The sequence below is a fragment of the Filicampus tigris genome, chromosome 3 (genome assembly GCF_054856515.1).
Source record: "Filicampus tigris isolate MCC_2025a chromosome 3, RoL_Ftig_1.0, whole genome shotgun sequence".
NCBI classification, from domain to species: Eukaryota; Metazoa; Chordata; class Actinopteri; order Syngnathiformes; family Syngnathidae; genus Filicampus; species Filicampus tigris.
Window position 1 is genome coordinate 13,725,641 of NC_141219.1, and position 19,345 is coordinate 13,744,985.

Consider the following 19,345-nt stretch of genomic DNA (forward strand, 5'->3'; position numbering starts at 1 on the left):
ACGTACTAACGTGTTTAAAAAAAATTAAAATAAAAATATATATGGCCATTCCTTAAAATGTGAGTATGTATGATGCATACTAATACAATTTTAATAACTGTCATCCTTCCTTTTGCTTCTGCTTAAAATAAACATAAGCATGGTAAATGTGTGTATCAAATATGACAACATGCGGGATAATTTTTACAGCGCAAAAGGTCCTAAATCAATAATGTATATTGTCGAAAATGTTTTCATGACGACTTTGTCCAGAAAATGCAACCAAACAGTTTTCATCATCGATTCTCTACTGCTTTTGCCTAGTGGGCCGGGTAAAAGTTGAAAGGTCATAGAGATGTGAAAACAGGAGACACGTGTGAACTGAGAAATCGTAAGTTGAATGAATTAATGTGGCTTAAGTGTGTCTATTTATGTTTCATAAATGGCGATGTGGCAAGGTAGCGTTTGCTCTTGTTGCTCGCATACGAAAAGTAGGCTTTGCTATTAGCTGAGGTGGTCGTTAGCTTAGTGGGCTACATGACTAGCCGTCTCTTCATAGCACAAACAGTGTGCGTAGAAGTTTTAAGTCCTCTAAACTTGGACACCAAAGAGTCACAACTAAAATGGCAGGAGCTTTAACACTTACGTGATGTAATAAGTTTGTCCAGTTAATGTGTCGAAATGTGAACTCATAAGTTTTAACCCATTCACTGATATATACATTAACAATATTACCAAATTTTTGGACATATTAATGTGTTTTTTTGACTGGTAGTAAGTGTATCTAATTTTCATGCAAAATTAAATGCAGTATTTTTGTGATTAAACTATTCATTATGACCTGAACCGTCTGGCCGCAGTCATGATCACGTCATGTTGTGCATGCAATCAACCCCCAAAAAGTAAAAACCAATAAATTCAGAAGTATGACGGACAGTAAACTGGATTTTATGTTTCACGCTTGGTAACTAGCGGCACTGTCCAAATTAAATGAATACTGTAAAGTGTAAACCTAAAATGACCAATCTTCTAATTATGTATTATCGTGGTTTTCACACTTTGTACTATGTACCACTTAAAAATAAAAACTCTCAAAATACCACCGTCATTGACCAAGACTGAAACACAGTATAATAGTAATAGGCCTAAGTGTTCATAAAATGAAAATATTAAAAAAGACGAGGCAGATGTGTATTAAAAAGTGTATATTTTATCGCAAGCCAATGTAGCATGTTATTATACACAGTTTGAACATTGACACTGTATTTAAAAATAGGAAATGGAAAAAACTGTACTTTATGATTCAATGAAAAAAATTGTGCATATGTTAAAATTAAAAAACTGTCAAGATGGAGTTCTGAGTGTACATTGTGTACATTAATGAGAAATAAAATGAACTTTTTTGATTTTGGCAAATGGCTGCAATGACACAGAAAGTGAAAAATTCCAAGGGGTCTGAATACTTTCCGTACCCACTGTAAATGGAACTGCATTGTACTTATAAAGCACTTTGGGCACCATCTGGTTGTAGATATAAGATCTTATAAGTGCACTCCATTAAAAGTTAAAAACAGCAGAACTGTAATTGAATGTACTGTATTTGATTTAAATAAAAGTTTAAACGACTGTGACATTATGTACAGTTTGAATATTTAACTCAGTGTTACTTCGCTTACAACTAAAGGAAGCCCATTTACCCCCATTGGTACCCACCACACTTTGAGAATCACAGATGGGTTGTATTCTAGTAACTAAATATAAATTATACAGTCTTACATGGCTTGTTGCTAAAAAAAATCACTTACAGTAGTTTAATGGCATAATGCAAACAAATTTGGGCTGCACAATATATCGAAAAAAAACCAATATTGCGATAATGGCCTATGCAATATGCATATTGCAAACACATGCAATAATTATTTTTTATGGAATGTATGCTTTTAACTGAATTCAACCAGTTAGATGCAAACGTAAAATGCGTATTGCCACCCAGTTGGACATTACCGGTAGTTATCTTCAAACACACTGAGCTTGCTTATTTTGCTGCGTATTTTTATTTTTTTTTAATTTCTTTCATTGGATAATAAAAATGACATTTCTTCAGGTACATGTTAAATATCACAATAATATCAATCGCCATAGTCAACATCCATATCACAGATTTCATGTTTTTCCAATATCCTGTAGCCCTACAAAAAAATCTGCTTATCTGCTCTAACACTTTTCATCCTTATTAGGTATGAGAAGCAGCAACAATGGCTGCCATCTACTCTGGCATCCATCTGAAGCTAAAAAGCCCTCACACTCCATGGGAGGACAAGTTGAAGCTAGCACGTTTTGCCTGGATCTCCTCTCAGTGCTTGCTGCCCAACAAGGAACAAGTACGTGTACTGGATCCATGCGTTTGATCAAGTCATCTTTCAAATGCTTGAATTAAACTCCTTTTACAGATGTTAAGTGCAGTTGTATTTATACCTAATGCACTGCTTGACTTTGTGCTGTTATAGGTCCTGTTGGATTGGTGCACATATGCTCTGACAGGCTGGTATAATAAAAAGGTTGAGTTTTCACAAAGTGTGCTAGAGGGCCTGTGGAGTTGCCTTGATGCTTTTCTTCATAGCCGGAAGCTCCACGTCGCTCTTAAGCAGGGCAAGACAGTCAGCGTGAGGCTCAGCATGGCACAGGTGTGTAATCGTTATTAAATCGATTCTCCCGTATTCGACAAATTCTTAGTTTGACACACATCAACTCTAAAAATGATGTGCTGGAACCTGTCCCAGCTGTCTTTGGGCAAAAGGTGGCACCTGATGATCTCTCACGGCAAACTTGCCGCGGTACAGTGTTTGGGAATCACTTCTATAGTGTACTTCAAGACCCACAAATGACCTATTTTTAAATTTATTTCTTTTTTTTTGCTTCTAGCTTCTACTCAACCTCCTTGAGGAGTGTTCCAGCACCCCCACCAGGCTGTCAGTGGGTGTGTCCACCCTGCTGAGTGTGTGCCAGGGAATCCTCTCATCTTCTACTCTCTCATCTGTCTTCACCACCAAGTACGAACTCATGGTCAGTCTCATGGTTAAAGTCTGCTCCTCCGCCTGCCATCAATTGCAACAAGCTTTGCCCTCGGGATGCCATCAGCCCGAACTCATAACTGACACTGCGAGTGAGTGTCTTCACACAAGCGACCTGGACTGTCCAACTGAGGTGATTCTTAACCAAGAGCTAGAGGAGAGCCCGAAGAAAATCACCACCGGAGCTCATTTGTTTGAGTTGTTACTCCAGGTTTTAACGTCGTATTTATCAGTTCAGCGACAACAAGCCAACCCAAACAGAGTTTTCACCTTGGTGACAAATCAGCTCATTCAGCCGCTACTGCTCCTTAGACACATGCTGACGTCTGCTGAGTATGCTCCTTCCCACACACATCTGAGTCTCCGCCAGCATCTTTGCAGAGACGTTCGGGCCAGGATAGACTCCATCCTTCACTTATCACTCTTCTCAGATGAGCACTTGGCATCCTACAAGGAGGAGCTTCTACCTGCCAAAGAGGACACTCGGAAACGTGGAACCAGTGGGACAAAAGGCACCCTGAGGCCAGCCAATGCCGTACTTTGCAAATTAGGTTCTTGTGAGCCGCCGCTGCTTTACTCAGTGAAGTCAAACACCGTGCCATTGCTTTTTAAATTCTTTTTAGAAAGCTACAGAAAATGTCGAGCAGAAAACGAGGAAGAGCAGAGGATGCTGTGTTTCGGATACCTTACAAAATTGGTGCCAGCTTTGGATTTGTCCCCTTCCAATGTCCCCTGTTCGCCAGAAAGTTGGAGCCTAGCTCTGCTGGCTGTGGAATCACTGCTTAGCCAGGCCCTGTCTGTGGATATTTATAATGTGGCAGCAGACAAAATAAGACATGCAGAGGTCCAGCTCAACTTTTACAAAAGCCTCACACAGATTCTCTTCGATCATGCCCAGCCTAGGTAAATCACAGATTTTCGACTCCTCTTTAAGCGTTACGGAGCTAAGTTATGTGCATGTTTCAACCCGTGATGATGTGCTTTCACATGAAATTCATCTCTGTATTTCAGCATCCCTGCATGGTATCGCTGTTTGAAGGTGCTTCTGGGTCTCAACCACATGATTCTTGAACCTGACTTGGACGAGTTGTTATCTTCAGCCTGGGTTAATGCCGACTGTATGGAAACACGAGTCCAACGTGCCAGACAGGTCTTGATGTCGTCTTTTTTTTTTTTTAATTAATATTACAGGAGTTTAGTTCATGATAGCCACCAAACCCTGATCATCCCTGTATTGCCACTATGGGGTTGCTGGTGAGGCGTCCGCTCACACAACTTTAACTCAGGCGACAATAACCATTTAAAACTAATTAGCTGAGTGATGTGCCGGCGAAAGTCACTGGATGTAAAATTATGATTTAAGATTGCTATGTGTGTCTGCAAGTTGATTTGTGAATAAATTCAGACAAGATCATCATTAAATTAGTGCATGTCAAGGTTGGGAAACAGTGCACTAGAGGCAATTAGGTTTAAAAGCAGTTAGACAAAAGTGTCAGTTTATATGACAAATATATTGGCTTTGTTGATTCTATGTCATCCAGGTCAGGTTAATAGTTAGTAGTGTTGATTTGGTAACTAAAGAGGTCGAGGTTTGTGACAATTCAAGCAAAAGTGTTTATTCGTCATTGTGACATAATATGAGGGCCTTTAGACAAAATAACAAGAATAATCTTTAGCAGAAATATGGAAAGCTCTCACCCAGACTTTTAACTTGAGGTATCACTCAGCGTGGTTTGCTTCAAGTAGACTTTTGCATTTGTTACTACCTTAAGAAATCTTAATGCAGTATTTCCCCACCTTTGCTGTACAAAGGCAGATATTTATATTGGAAAAATCTCACAGCTACATTGCAAAAATGATGAGATCATCTCAATTTACTCACAAATGTATTGAGTGTGAAATCTGGGTGTGACTAGTTGAACTGAAATCTTAAATTCTGGCAAGTTTTACATGGAGAAAGCAAGAAAATGTGTATCGCATGCACAATGTTAGTTGGGTTAGCTGCAGCAGTGGAAGTTTGAATGTAATTTAAAAAAAAAAAGTTTTTTCCCAACAAACAATAGTTCATCCGTTGGTGGGTAACAAACATGAAAAAAAGAATAGTTCAAATCTCCTGTCCCATTTAGTCCTCTCTCTCGCTTTAATTTACTTCATTTTAGCGTCAACCCTCACACGTCCCCATTTCACCTCTTTGATTCATTCCCCACTGGCTATATTGGGTTGCAGCAATGTAAATGGTAAACAAGAAATGATGGAAAAAGTACAAATTACAGTGAAAGTTAAGATGCCATTTCCAAAATGCTGCAAAAGCGGTTTAGCACAACACCCAGAGATGCTAAATGGTAAGAAAAGGTGAAAAAGTGCTAATAAAAGAGTTAGCAGAACTGCCTCTTTGAAGCTTGACGAATTGTAATGTTTTCCTGTCTAAATCAACACTTTATTTTTTTTTCCCATTCCCCAACAGATGATGCTGTGCAATCTACTCCAAACATACACCAAGCTCCGTCAGCTGCCCCGCTTCTTTTCGGAACTCCTCTCGGTGATCTGTCAGCCGTGTCTCGACAACGCTCGACCACCTCTGCTCTGCGACGGCGTCGCCGCCTCGCTCAGGACCAGCGTTCTGGACACACCCCCCTCGCAGGGCCTTGAGATTTGCGCCTTATTGCTGGAGAGCATGAGAAAATATGTTTTGCCCGACCTGGTAAAGGAAGACGGCGAGGCAGAGAAGATGGAGATCGATGGAGTGAATGGTGAAGAAAAGGGGGATCGGAAGCGAGAAGACGCATCAGTGAAGCTTTTCAATCTGAGCCAGCTCCTTCACGTTGTTTTGTTCAGTCTGAAGACTCTAGACAACGCTTCCCCTCTTCCCTTAGTCAGACAAGGTCAAAGCCTGATGGAGGAGATGCAGAAAGTTCTCAACGACCTGCTGCGTCTTTTGTCCACAGAAAGCAAGGCTACGCAAGTAAACGTGAGTTGGGTACGGAAAGCAAAGAAGAAAAGAAAGAAAGTCGACCTGGAAGAGTCTGGAAAGGCATCCACGTCTCTATGGGAGCTAAAAACCCAAGAGGCAGTTCTCCTGCTCAGATACAGTTGGATAGAAGTAGACACACTCTTTCACATCCACTGTAGCAAATACGCGCCTCTCGACTGCGACGCCGCAGCCTTAACAAGCATAGGAAATCTCCTAAATTGTGAGATCGGCTCTGTACGTCTACTTCCACGCAGTCCCATCAACTTTGTGCATCTCAAGCTCCTCGCTGTGCAACAGATTAAGAAAGTTCTGCTGGACTCGGCCTTACTCGCAAAACCAAGTACCTCAGAGTCCCTGAACAGGGCAGTCGAGTTTGTTTCAGCAAGAGATGAGCTGCAGTTATGTTCAGAAGGAGACCAGATGTGGGACGGGCAGATAAGCAGCGTGGACTCCGGTTCATACCGTGTGGCCCACTGGTATGTTGTCACGTCTAATCTACCTTTGCTGGCCCCCTACCTGATCAGGCAAGACGTGAACTGCATCGCAAATGTTCTGGTCACGTCGTTGCTGAGCAAGCAGTCGAGCAGAAGCAAAGATCAACTCTCTGTCTCCCTCATATCCTCTGAGCTTATCCGCAGCTCCATTCTGGCCGAGTTGCCGCCGCTGTTCTCCGCCACTGTTGGTTCGATCTCGCGGAGGATTTTTGGGGTTCTGACAGCAGCGCGTGCCCTTGAAATTTGTCCCACCCTCGAGAAGTATCCGGAAGCACAAAAGGGTGAGACGGAGCTTTTGTCCGTCTTAGTGAAACAGACGATAGTAGAGGATATGGTCATGTCCTCGCAGTCCGGCAAAGTGTTTGTGCTTTTGAGTGACGCTCAAACCAAAGAGTTGATGGACCTGCTGTCAATCTTATCAAGCCTCAACCCAGACGGACTGAACTCTGAGGATCTGTTGTCCATTTTCCTCCTCCTCGCCTTCATGCTCACATGCACCGCTTGTTATTCAGAGGCTGCAGATTCCCAATATTGTTGCGCGGGATTCCAAGTGAAGCTGCTCAAGATACTTGCTTGTCTTGTGGAGGGCAAAAACGTCCAAGGTGTTCTGAAGATCATTCATGGCAGCACATTGCTGCGGGCCGTAGTGTCCTCGATCCTCTGGCACAGCAAGAAAGGACGCTTCAGCTCCACCAGCAGCTCCGATTGGTTGGATTTGATGAAAGCCACGCAGGAGTTCATCATATATTTAGTCCACTTAATTCTGGTCAGGAACAGCAGCGTGCGCCTCAATCTGGACCAGATTGCCTCATTCCTTACCAGTGAGGACACCGCATCAAATCCCGGCGGCTCTATCATGTCCGTTCATCTTCTACTTGCATCGTTGGCTGCCACCTCCAAGGCGATGACCTCTTACCTGGGAAGGAGTAAACCAATGGATCAAACTTTGACCCGGACCCTTGCAAGAACCACATCCTCGCTGGGATCAGCTGTGGAGTCAGTCCTGAAGGCCCAGAGCGGCAGCGAGGCCGGCTGCTCGCTTAGTCCCGCCTTTGTGGTCGACACCGTCGCGGTCGCGCTGCGGTGTGAGCTGTCCTCCTTGGCGGCGGCGGGGGGTGGTGACGAGACCACCCTGAGCCACGGCACGCTCTATCGGGGTTTCTGCCAGCAGATCCTGAAAGAGATGAACTCCGCGGCCAGACCTGTGGACTTCCTAGTTTCATCTTTGCGTTTCCTGTCACTGTTCTACATGGCGCTGATGAAGACGGGAGGGAAGAAGGAAGAGAAAGGAGAAGAGAACGAAGAGAAGAAAGTAAATGCGACCGATGAGTTGTTCGCTCAGATTATTCAAAATGTACACAAACTTTTGACAGGTAAGTCATCTAATGAATGTGCTTCACGTCTGCAGCTGTACTAATACATTTTTACACTATATATGGCCAAAAGTATTAGGGAGTGAGAATAAGGAGTATTGAGAGCTTTGCAACTGTAAGCGTTTCCACTCTTCTGGGATGAGATTGTGAATTTTGGTTGTTGATGTGGCTGAGAATTATTTCAAGATACATTTACTCCACGACAATCGCTTTTAAGGAACTTTTGGGAGAAATTTTACTTGTTATTAGTTCATTCCAGAGATGTTTGATGCTGTTGAACTCGGGGCTCAAGTTCTTTCTCACCAAACTCATCCAAACATGCTCTTTTGGCAGCGATTTTACAGCACATTAGTGTGCTATGAGATCCAATTTCACTTTATTGGGCCAAAAAGTATTTATTTACTAAAAGTAAAGTATCTTTGTTCATCTATCCATACCAGTGATGTATAGTGATAGGCAGAACAATGAAATGGCCCCTCAACTGTATGGCAGAAGGTACATAATTTATTTTTGTATCCTCCACTTGTTACTATTCATACAACAGAATAAATCACAGCAACCGCGATACTTTTTGGTGTTATGCCGTTACATTCAAAGACTGATTTGCTTTTAGTACAATGGAGTTGTTAAACGTATTGCTTATCCGGAATTTGGTCTATTTACTTTTAGCTCCATGGCTGACCCCATCCGACACATGTGAGCTGGAGGCAGCCGTGCAGAAACTGCTGCACCGCCTGCTGGAGAACAGCACTCCTTGCCAGTTCAACATGTTGCTCAATATGATCAAAGATGGGTTAGACACTCGCAAGCTGAGCTCTGGAAATTACAAGGTTTGCTTTTCATCTCGTGTTTTTTTTGCACTGACAGAATAACTTGACGTTTACCGGTGGTCACAAATATTAGGTACACCTGAACAAAGTATTGAGCTCCATGACCAAGATAAAGCTCATTTTTGTTTAAGACTGTCAGGTCAGCTATGAATTCAGCAGTGAGTTTATTATTGTGGCTGTAGTTTTTCAGTGTTGCCAACCATCAGTGCATCAATTCCAGTGCGGTTTCTAATGTTTGATACAGGCCTTGTTTTAGGCATCATTCAGCTGTGCAAGTGTTTCTCATATTGTGACAGCAAAGTGTATAAAAGGCCCGTTGTTTCACTCTGCCCTCTATTTACCCGTCTCCAGGAAGTGCTAGCTGTCGTCATCATCGCCAAGCTGCTGTCCTGTTGTCAGTTGCCTGAACCTTGCTCCAAAGCGCTGTGGTTCCTTGCACCACAAATTCTCTCTGCTATGGTGGTAAGCAAAATGTACACGTGCTGTAATAAACATGACGGGTTAGCCCAGAAAATCATAACAGACAGTCAGTCGTTTTTTAAATCTACTGTACTCGAATGTAGTGTGTCCAAAAGTACGCTTAGGTTTTTGTACAAATGGTGTTTAATGCAGTTAGAGCACTCGTGAATGACTCAATGTGCACAATCAGAGCTTTGAGAGGAACAGAATACATTATAAAGAGAATCTCAAGAGCTGGGTAGTAGTACTGCGGTTCTTCATCTGTAATCATTCACTCACAGCTTGCCAGAAGAACATGTGACAGCCATTATAAGTGACTCGTAAGCCAAATGACAATCACACACGCACGCGCACATGTTGCAATGCTTGGTTCATGTAATGAAGCTCTGATGTGTTTTGCGTCAGGGGAGCCAGAAACTCTGCTTGTGTCTACATACAATCATGTATAATGAGGAAAAGTAATGTTTGTACAGTTATTCAAAACACACGTGCACTATGCAAATTGATTTCCTTGCTGTTGTATCTTGCCAGCATAATTCAATTATGGTATACATACAGTCCCCTCCTCCACACACGCACAAAATATTAAAAAAAAAAAAAAACCTTGTGGTTGTGGCGTAGGATTCTTGTGACGCCTATTTATTACCTATTAGCAAATGTCATTTGGCTGTGGAAGAAAAACCAATCATATTTTTGGGCGGGCAAATAGGTGGAATAATATTCATGATTTTATATGACAGTCCGCTTGCGTTGTGGCAAAGTGACCCACAAGATCTAGTAGATTGAGCGGCATTGAAAAAAAGCTTCATGTGTATTTTTGGCATCCACTTTGTAATGCCGACTCGAGATGAACAGTATCACCGGCCGATGCGTGATTTTTAATCAAGTCACGGGGACATAGAATTGAAAAGGAGCACTGTGCCAACAACATAGCAGAGTTATTTATGTATTGGAGTTCTTGTTTGTCTACCACAAAAATGTATTCATGCCAACTATCCAACTTTGTTACAGTTTCTTGTAAGGTCGTCCAGTCAGGACGCGGGCTTCACTGTGACCTTCACCATTCCTACCGTGACAGCAATGACGACGCTGCTGCGCCAGAGCGAGGGTCTAATCCGTAACCCTCACCACGTAGTCTTGGTCCTCGGAGCGCTTCAGGCCGTGCCACTTGACCACCTGACTGCACTTGTTTACCATTCAGCGTTCTTGGCTATTCATGAGGCGCTTTTTGCTATCATCCAGTGTCATCCTCAGGTATGCGTACTCGATGTGCAGGTGTGTAAATAGACACAGGGATGATTCAGTCTCTCGGTTGTTCCCGTCAGTCCTAACGTTTATTTTTGTGATTCCCAACAAGGGTGCCGAGAGAAATTAGCCAGTTTCACTTAATTTGTCCATTATTTTTTTTGGCAAGGCAGTTTTATTTATACGGCACATTTCATAAACAAGGCAAGTCAATGTGCTTCAAACAAGCAAAGACACAACACTTACAAGCATTTACTAACACAACACTTAACGACATTCAGAAGCAAAGCAGCGAAAACTAAAGTAGCTTACAAACATTAAAAGTAAAGGAATAAAAGTAGGTTTCTAAAATAACTAAAAGAAACATTGACACTCGGAGATGACTTCACTTCTATTGGCAGCTTATTCCATTTGTGTGCAACAGAACAGCTAATTTCAACTTCACCATGTTTACTTTGAACTCCACTAATAGACCCAAGACTGGAAATTTCAGAGGCCTACTGAGCTTATATTCAATCAGCATTTCTTTAAAGTATTCATGACCCAAACCATTCAGTGATTTATAGACCAGTAGCAGAATATTAAAATCTATTCTACTGTCTATTCTGATTGTGAGACAGTGTAAAGCCTTTAGGACTTGAGTACCGTAATACAATTTGTTCTGATCTCTTTGTTGTGGTCAGAACGTGAGCTGCAGTGTTCTAAATGAGCTGCAGCTGTTTGATGCTCTTTTGTCCAGTAAGAAGACCGTTATAAGAATCATGTTCACTGGAGATAAAAGCATGGGCAAGTTTCTCCTGGTCTGCTTGGAGCATGTATCTATTCAGTCTGCATATTTTTTTCCAGCTGTTAAAAGGCTGTTTTAGTGGTTGATTTGATACGATTGCGGAAAGTCACATCACATTAGTGAGCCATGGCACCCTGGTTCGGAATCACTGCTTTAAGGATATCATATAATGCAGTTTCTAGCGAAAGTGCACTCCATTTGCTTACTCAGATGTCCAAGTTGTGCATGGACATTTTAAACCCACAAATTAGTATTTAATGCACACGGTAGACCGATTATGTGTCCGCAAATTAGTAATTCCTTCTCGCGTTATATCTCAGGGGCCGGCTAGGGTTTGTATTGCCATGTTTGGATCGCTGTAGCAAACAGTGCAGCTGTGGTGAATTAACGCAGGCAAAAACCTGCTAACTCGCATCAGATGTTTTTTTAAAGTTGAAAGACTGCTGCGGAGGAGCCTGTCAGAGAGGGTGGTGGAGGTGATGGGGTTAGAGTGTGGCGATTTTAGAAAAGGGGGGAAGAAAATTTGGTGATGCAGAAGTGAATCCAGTCTGAAGGAGGAAGCAGGAGAACAGAGGAGGAAGATGTGACTGGACTGCACAATGCAGGTTAAGTGGAACAGGAAAGCGAGCTTGAAGTGGTGTGGCGTGATAGGTCAGAGTGTTGGGAGGGTGGGAGATGTTGGAGCGAGTGCTGGCATTTACTGATGGAAACCATTTCAGTTGATGACATCACCTGCACCCTCCCCCACCCTTCTTTAATCCACACCCCTCTTTTATGTCTGTTTTCCCTTGCTGTCCTCATCCTCTGTCAGTCCGCTGTAGCTTAATACTGATGTTGCTATGCTTGCGGATTTTACAAGCATTCAGTACCTTGCTCAAGGGTACCTCAACAAAGCTTGGAAATGAAATGACATCCAAAAACATTTCTAGGTCTGTGTAGTAAGTCCTTAACCTACAACCAAGCTGAGCCAATTCCTTGAAGACTGAGTTACAACTGCCAACCGGAATCATGGATTCAATTTTCCTTGATTGCAGGCATATCATAATGAAGAGCCTCTCAACCTTATCACGCTCCCTGGAAACCTTTAAATGTGGTTTTGCACACTCTAATAAGTCATTTGAACCTGAAGATGGCAAATATGTGCTACATCTGAGCATTTTTCCATTACCAAACATGAGTGCTATCAAGTTTTGTTATTCGTCCTTGTCTGACATTTTCTTAAGTGCATTTTGTCCTTTCCTTGTGTGCATTCAGGTGATGCTGAATGCCACACCATCATTCTTGAATGTCTTTTACCGTCTAGTGGCTTCCATCATGCAGGAAGGTCGGCAGAGAGGAGCCGGCGACACAGGTACATTCTTCACATTTTCATCAAATGAAACGGACCTCAAACTCACACTTTTGTCTGAGCAAGGATAATATTTCATCTGCTTGGAAAATTGGATATGTGAAAGGCTTATTATTAGGTTTCTTAACTTCTAACAATAGTCTTTGTCTTTTGACGGAAAAAGTACATGTATCTAGTGTTTTAAATTTCAAGTCGAGTATAAAAAATATCCCACTCCACACCAATGTGTGTGCATTTACAAGCTGCCAAAATGATGGGAAAAAAACCTAAACTGGCATTATCATCCCCAATTGCTGTTGTAGCTAATCAGGGGCCAGAAGAAAGTTATGTCCGGAAAACAACAACAATGAAAAAAGGGGATCACATCGCCATTATCTAATTGCGGGATGTCTTAGTGCAGTGGTTCTAAAACGTACACCTAAAAAAAATACTTAACTCTCAAAGTACCACCATCGTAACCAACATTAAAATAAAATAGCATGGTTGCAGAATTGTTTGTCAAAATCGATTGTTATTCCTCAAATATTGGATAATATTGTAAGCCACTGGAACATGCACAGTTTGAACATTAATACAACACTTAAAATTTTTTTTTAAAAAAAGTGTACCTAAATAATGATTCAATGAAAATGTACAATTAATAAAAAATTAAAGCAGTCCACAAAGACTGAATGCAAATGTATTAAATAAAAAGTTAAATACAATGTAACTGTACTCATTGATTTTTTTTTTTTCTTCTCTCAATACCACTAGAGGGAACCAACATACCACTAGTGGTACCTGTACCACACTTTGACAACTGTCTTAGTGTGAAAGCACACACTGTTTTGGCAATATCCTGCTACGCTGTGTTCTGCCTCCAAGGCAAAGGCAGATAAATTGAAAAGCATTTTCCATCGCAACTATAACGTGGCAATTTTGTGTCTACGTAAAAGAGACTTTTGTTTTCATAAAAAGAGCGATTTTTTTTTAAGTAAATCCAACATTAAAAACAGTTTTAAAAAATTACTCTCACTAGAGTTTTCCAAAAACTCATTACTCAGAGACCTAAAACCCATTTTACATATGGTTGAAGGCCAATGTATGAGAAAATTGTTTTGAAAGAATATTACCATAACAATATTAAGTGTCTCGCTTGCCCGTCAGCACAAACAGCGGCACAAGTTGATATACAACAGAAATTGAACATAGACAGTTTGTACATTTTTTTCAATCACAATGAAAATGCTTTATTATAATGCTTTATATGTTTTATTAGTCCTTTATACTTTTTCCACAAACCCCTCATCTGCTACTTTAATTAACCCTATTTCGTCATGTCATTGAGTTATGACTTTGCTTTGGAGACATCTTGTCTTGTTTTATTGCAGCAGCAATCTGATAGTGTATTTGACGTTCACGTATTTAAGGTTAATGAATCATGTCAATATCTTTTTTTAGGTGGAGAAAGTGAGGTGTATCTGCAGTGCTCCCGGCTCGTAGAAAGGATGTACTCGCACATTGCTGCCATCTCTGAGAACTTCACTACACTGTCTGCCTTCATGGTGGCTCAATACGTCACAGAACTGCAAAAGGTACACACACACACACTTGAAGGATTTCTGTGATTTATTTTTCCAATATTAGCATTGGAAAATAGCCTTAACGGGTGACGGACGTCACGCACAGTCATACATAGTCACCAATCCAAAACCATCTGTCATCCGTGTCAACTGCTTTTTATGCAGCTGTGAGTGACACACGGACACACACACACTCGCACATGTACGTGCATAAACACAAATGAGAGAGTGGTATCGATGTAGCGCTATTGGCTCACATTAACATTCAGCAGAGCTGTGAGATTCCGACGCTGAGAAGGCGAGTCGAGGACGTTTTTCTGTCAGCGCTGTTTGAAATGTTCTTAAATCTGCGCAAAGGGGCTCGGGATTACTCTAGCTCCATGTGCTGGAATTAAGCTTTTGACTTGATGTTAGTTCAAGGCGCGGTGAGTCATGTCTGGCTCGTGAACATGGCTCGGCTCCTCTGTATTAATGCGACGCCTACTTGACTCAGCGTTTTGCAATAGAATTAACACATTTTGAAGAGGACATGGACAGGCGGCCAAATGAATGGACAGGCTGATGGAAAAAGGCAGGAGGAGGGGTCCATTTAAGTCATCAAACACTGTGATGTGTGTAAATTTGACTTTTTAAAAAGTGAGAACTTCATGCAAGTCAAATGTAATTTAGCCTTGTCTCAATCCTGATTATTTGAGACACGCATTAAACTTTCCCAGAAGCAGTCTTGTATTATTTGACCAAAACGGCTAAGCGAATTGTGTATTTATAAAGGCAGCATTACTTTAAAATTTGAATTAAAAATATGGCTTCACACAAAGATGCAAATTGACATAGTAGTCAAAAAATTCAAATCTATCTCGAGACAGAGCCCGCGGTGAACAAAAGCAATTGAAATGAGTAGTACTAAACAATTGATTAAACCAGCTGTTCTCAAACCTCTTACGCTAAGTACCACCAAAACAAATACTTAGCTCTCCAAGTACCACCGTCAAAGTGTTCACCACCAGAGTTGGTCAAAAATTATATTTTTAAATCTCATTCGCTCCCAGTTAACATGCATCTTTGACATACTGTATATTGCTGTCACTGGCAGTAAATGAGTAGCATGGACATCACTGTATTGCCATTCGAAAGCTCTTGATGTTCTGCTAACGACATCCGTCATCATCATTCCCTTCTTGACTGCTCAATGTTTTTCTATTTGACACATAGTAGATGTATTACGCTTGTTCGTTTCTCCTTTCAACCACTGGCCTTGGGTCAAGGTCTTCTGTTATGAAACGTATTAACTGGATATGCATTACATATGATAGCCATGGCAACCGTGTGCCCTGGCTTCTCTTTGCATGCCCCTTTGAGTATGTACACCTTCACATAACTTGGTGTGTGCCCCAGTTTATAACGTCATATCTTGAAATATGCATTTTCTGATCATTTTAACGTGTTATTAATAGCATACCAGCACTGCACACAACTTTGAAGAGTAATTTTAGGACCAATGCTAATGCTAACACAACATGAGAGATCTCCTGGCTGGTCAAGGAAAAATAGAGCACTAAAGTAAACAATCTGGGGTTGCCATGACAACAGAGACTCTATACTCAATGCTACCAGCCAGTGTACCATCAAAATGATCTTGAAGCTAGTTTTTGATGGTTCAAGTTAAATTAATGTGTTAGATGCCGACCTTATTTGAAGGCCTGCGCTTTTATTCTTCAACTACAGCTCTTATTCTTGTCTCTTCAGGTTACTCTGCGGCCAGACATCAAGATGCACCTGACAGAGGGAATCTACCACATATTGGACTTGTGTCTGGAGCAGGATATCAAGTTTTTAACAACAGGCTTGCAGACCGGAGTCCGTGAGGTTTTCAACGAGCTCTACAGTAGCTACACCCACTACCACAAACTCCAGGGACTAGGAGAGGACAAATACACTGTTTGAAAAGATACAACAGGCTCCAATTTGGGTCCAGGTGGCCCTAAAATTGTGATATGTAATTTAGATTAATTATGTACTACCAGAGCCAGTGGTAATTTGTCAAAGTTGGTAGTCGGAAACGTTAACAGAAGCTCGTTGATAATAATGATAATCGGTCCGGCCTATAGGCGATTATTAGTTGGTCCGGCTGGACAAAATGGCGGATAAATGGACGGTGGAAGGCGATAAACGGACCACGATTTTTTTGTAAAATGCCCATCTCTCAACAAATTGTCTGATAGGCTGTGGCATCCAGTTGTGTTGGTATGTTTTTTCACATTTTTTAAAGACAAATGAGCATATCTGTCGCTTTTTTAACATGTGCTTTCTCCTGGGTGCAGTAAAATTTATTGCAATTGTCATTTTTTAGATGAAGTATTTTTTTACCGGGCTATTTCAAGTAGGATCCCCCCCCCCCAACACACACACACACACACACACACACCCATCCACGCACGCACGCACACACACACACACACGCACGCGCACAACACAGGCACACAAAAAACTACGTTGCTCATTTGCTAATGGAGTTGTAGCAGTGTTGAACTGAATCAATGGGATAACTACAATCTTTGTCAACTTGATGGATCGTGTCAGAAACATATTGCACTTTTCTTTTTATATATAACAGCTCGTTCAAGGATACATTGATTAAAGCTGAAGCTGAGCTGTTTTTGTGCTGTAGTAGCACAATAACCGTTAGCTACGACTCCCATGCTGCCAAGCTCATCCATTTTTTTGGATTCCCTGCACAGTAGTGAAAATAAAACTGTTGCAGATGCAGCATTTCTGTGAATAGCTCATATTTATTCTACATTAATGCTAAACCTGTCAAAGGATTTCATAGAACTTATCTATCTGACTGAAATGACCTATTAAACACTGATTTGTGTAAATGAGATTACCTTGCGTGTTTGTACTGAGAACCAGGGGTGGCCAACAGCAGTCCTCAAGGGCCCCTCTCCTGTATGTTTCAGCCGTTTCCCTCCTCCAACACACCTGATTCAATCAGGATCGTTATTAGGCTTCAGCAAAGCTTGCTCATGAGCTCATCATTTAAATCAGGTGTGTTGGAAGAGGGAAACATCTAAAACGTGCAGGATAGGGGCCCTCGAGGACTGCATTAGGCTTTGTTTGCAGTTGGGATTCAGAAATGCAAACAAAAGTAGTGATAAACTAGCAGAGGTGCTTATCTGTGAGCTTGGTGAAAACAACACTGTGATATCACTAGAACAACGACATGAAGCATGGTGAAAGCATCAGGCTTTGAGCTTGTTTTTCTTTAGCTGGGATTGGGACTTTGGTCAAGGTGCCAAGACTTATGAACACTTGAAAATGGGCAATTTGGGCCCAAAACAGTCCCGTTTGCGAAAAGGCTGAAGCAGAAGAGGAATTTCACATTTCAACAAAAGAATGGCATCATCAGAAGAACGTGAAAATGTTGGCCCATGCTGTAGTCATGATGTTGGGGAACTACGTTTGCTAAGTTTGTCTCCTTCGGGTACCCATAGCAGAAAGATTGCCATGGCAGCCTCCTGTAGGGGAGGCGCGCCCTATGTAGTATTATTAGAGACTACTTCACCTACGATTATATAAAAATGATTTTGTTGATGTAATAGAACTTTTTTGCATTTTACTGAAATTAACTGGGTTTTCAAAATGAATGAATTTTGAAGTCGACAGAAGACAAAATGGCCGCCCCCAGAGATGGCTAAAAACGAGTGCATTTTGATGCTTAACTTATATTCCACAAACGCAAAATTAATCAGAAGGCCGTGTTTCAACTAGTGGGCATGCTGGGAACATATTCTTGAAAATAAATATGTTTGCGTTGACTTCTGCTTTAAAAAGTTGAACTTATTTGCCCGTTATTAAACTAATGATTTCCAGTGTACTGAATATACAAAATAAATGGAACACTGACATTGCACCTTGAGTCAATGAGAGATATGGCTCCCGCATTCTCAGCTGGATACAGTGTCACAACTTGTCAAGACATGAAACACTGGATGTGCACAAGGTATAACCTTTATTAGGCTCACAATGGGGAAATTTGCACACAAAAAAACCCCTTTTTTGAAGCATGCCACCATTTGTTGAGCTGCCAGGTAGAAAAGGACTTGACTGAAAATATATCATAATACATGTTAGGGATATTTGGCTTTTGGGTGAAATTTCTGGATCACTATACAATTTACAGATGAACTTCATTTGACATTGTCTGAACTTATGGATACATGTCCAACAGTTAAATGTTTCAGTAACTTTTGCATTATGTAATGGCAAATTTTCTCAACTGTTTGATCCATGAACATTTTCAAGGAATCACTTCTGTGCCTTTCTGAGACTCGTCCAGTCTCTCTCTATCCCAGTTGTATGCTGCTGTTGACACTGTGACATTCTATGCTCAGTAGTCCTCAATGATGATATTGGGATGGATGGCATGAGTTTCATCATTGGCAGAGAGTTCGAGTGGTTTGGGGTAGAAAATTGAAAGGAAGGTCAACCAAAAATAGTGTGACCTATGGGAAAGAAGAGGTTAAAACTACAGACAGTGCGGGTGGTGGTATGCATGGTGAGCAGAGGGCAGAGATAGGGTAATGTCTTGCCAATGAGTGTTTTATAGATAAACATGGACCAGTGAATTTACTGCTTAACTCTTATTCCACAAACGCAATATTAATATAATATAATCAGAATGGCATGTTTCGACTAGTGGGCCTGCTTAGAACATATTCTTGTAAAGAACATTTTTCGGTTGACTTCTTTAAGTACTTTTGAGTTTGCACGTTTACAGTAATTTTGTCAAGTTTGAGATATGTTAAATAGGTACATCAAAATATGAAATGTTCCACCCAAATGTTAAAAGTGAAATTAATTTCTAAATCTAAATGTTAGGTATTAGAGTAAATCAAAATGTCAGTGTTTATTGTGGGCCACGTCATAATAATGGTGTTGCCCTTGGTGGCTGGATATAAAGGCATGTAACAATTTGCTAAAAGCTATGATCTGGTTCCTTCCTCAGTTTTCAAAGGGGTAGTTTTGCTGTTTTTATTTTGTTTTGGGGAAACCACCGCGCCTGAGTCACATCAACCTATCAGACATGTGACTGAAAAGATGTCATTTGCCAGGCACACTCAGTTCCACAAACGCAACATAAGTCAGAATGTCGTTTATAGACTAGTGGGGTCGCATAGAACATATCTTTTTTTGTTTGTTTAACTTGATGCTTGACTTTAAACT

At 41.2% G+C, this 19,345-nt stretch overlaps 1 protein-coding gene across 1 annotated transcript; it reads left to right on the top strand.

Moving 5' to 3' along the window:
* Window positions 1-301: 301 nt before the first annotated feature.
* On the top strand, window positions 302-16,461 carry urb2 (URB2 ribosome biogenesis homolog). Its single transcript, XM_086026763.1, has 12 exons — window positions 302-370; window positions 2,217-2,360; window positions 2,487-2,663; window positions 2,902-3,953; window positions 4,062-4,200; window positions 5,515-7,888; window positions 8,558-8,718; window positions 9,070-9,180; window positions 10,189-10,431; window positions 12,464-12,560; window positions 13,998-14,131; window positions 15,866-16,461. Exons 2-12 carry the CDS (start codon window positions 2,235-2,237, stop codon window positions 16,061-16,063), a joined length of 4,812 nt encoding a protein of 1,603 aa, XP_085882889.1. The 5' UTR covers window positions 302-370; window positions 2,217-2,234; the 3' UTR covers window positions 16,064-16,461.
* The last annotated feature ends 2,884 nt before the right edge of the window (window positions 16,462-19,345 follow it).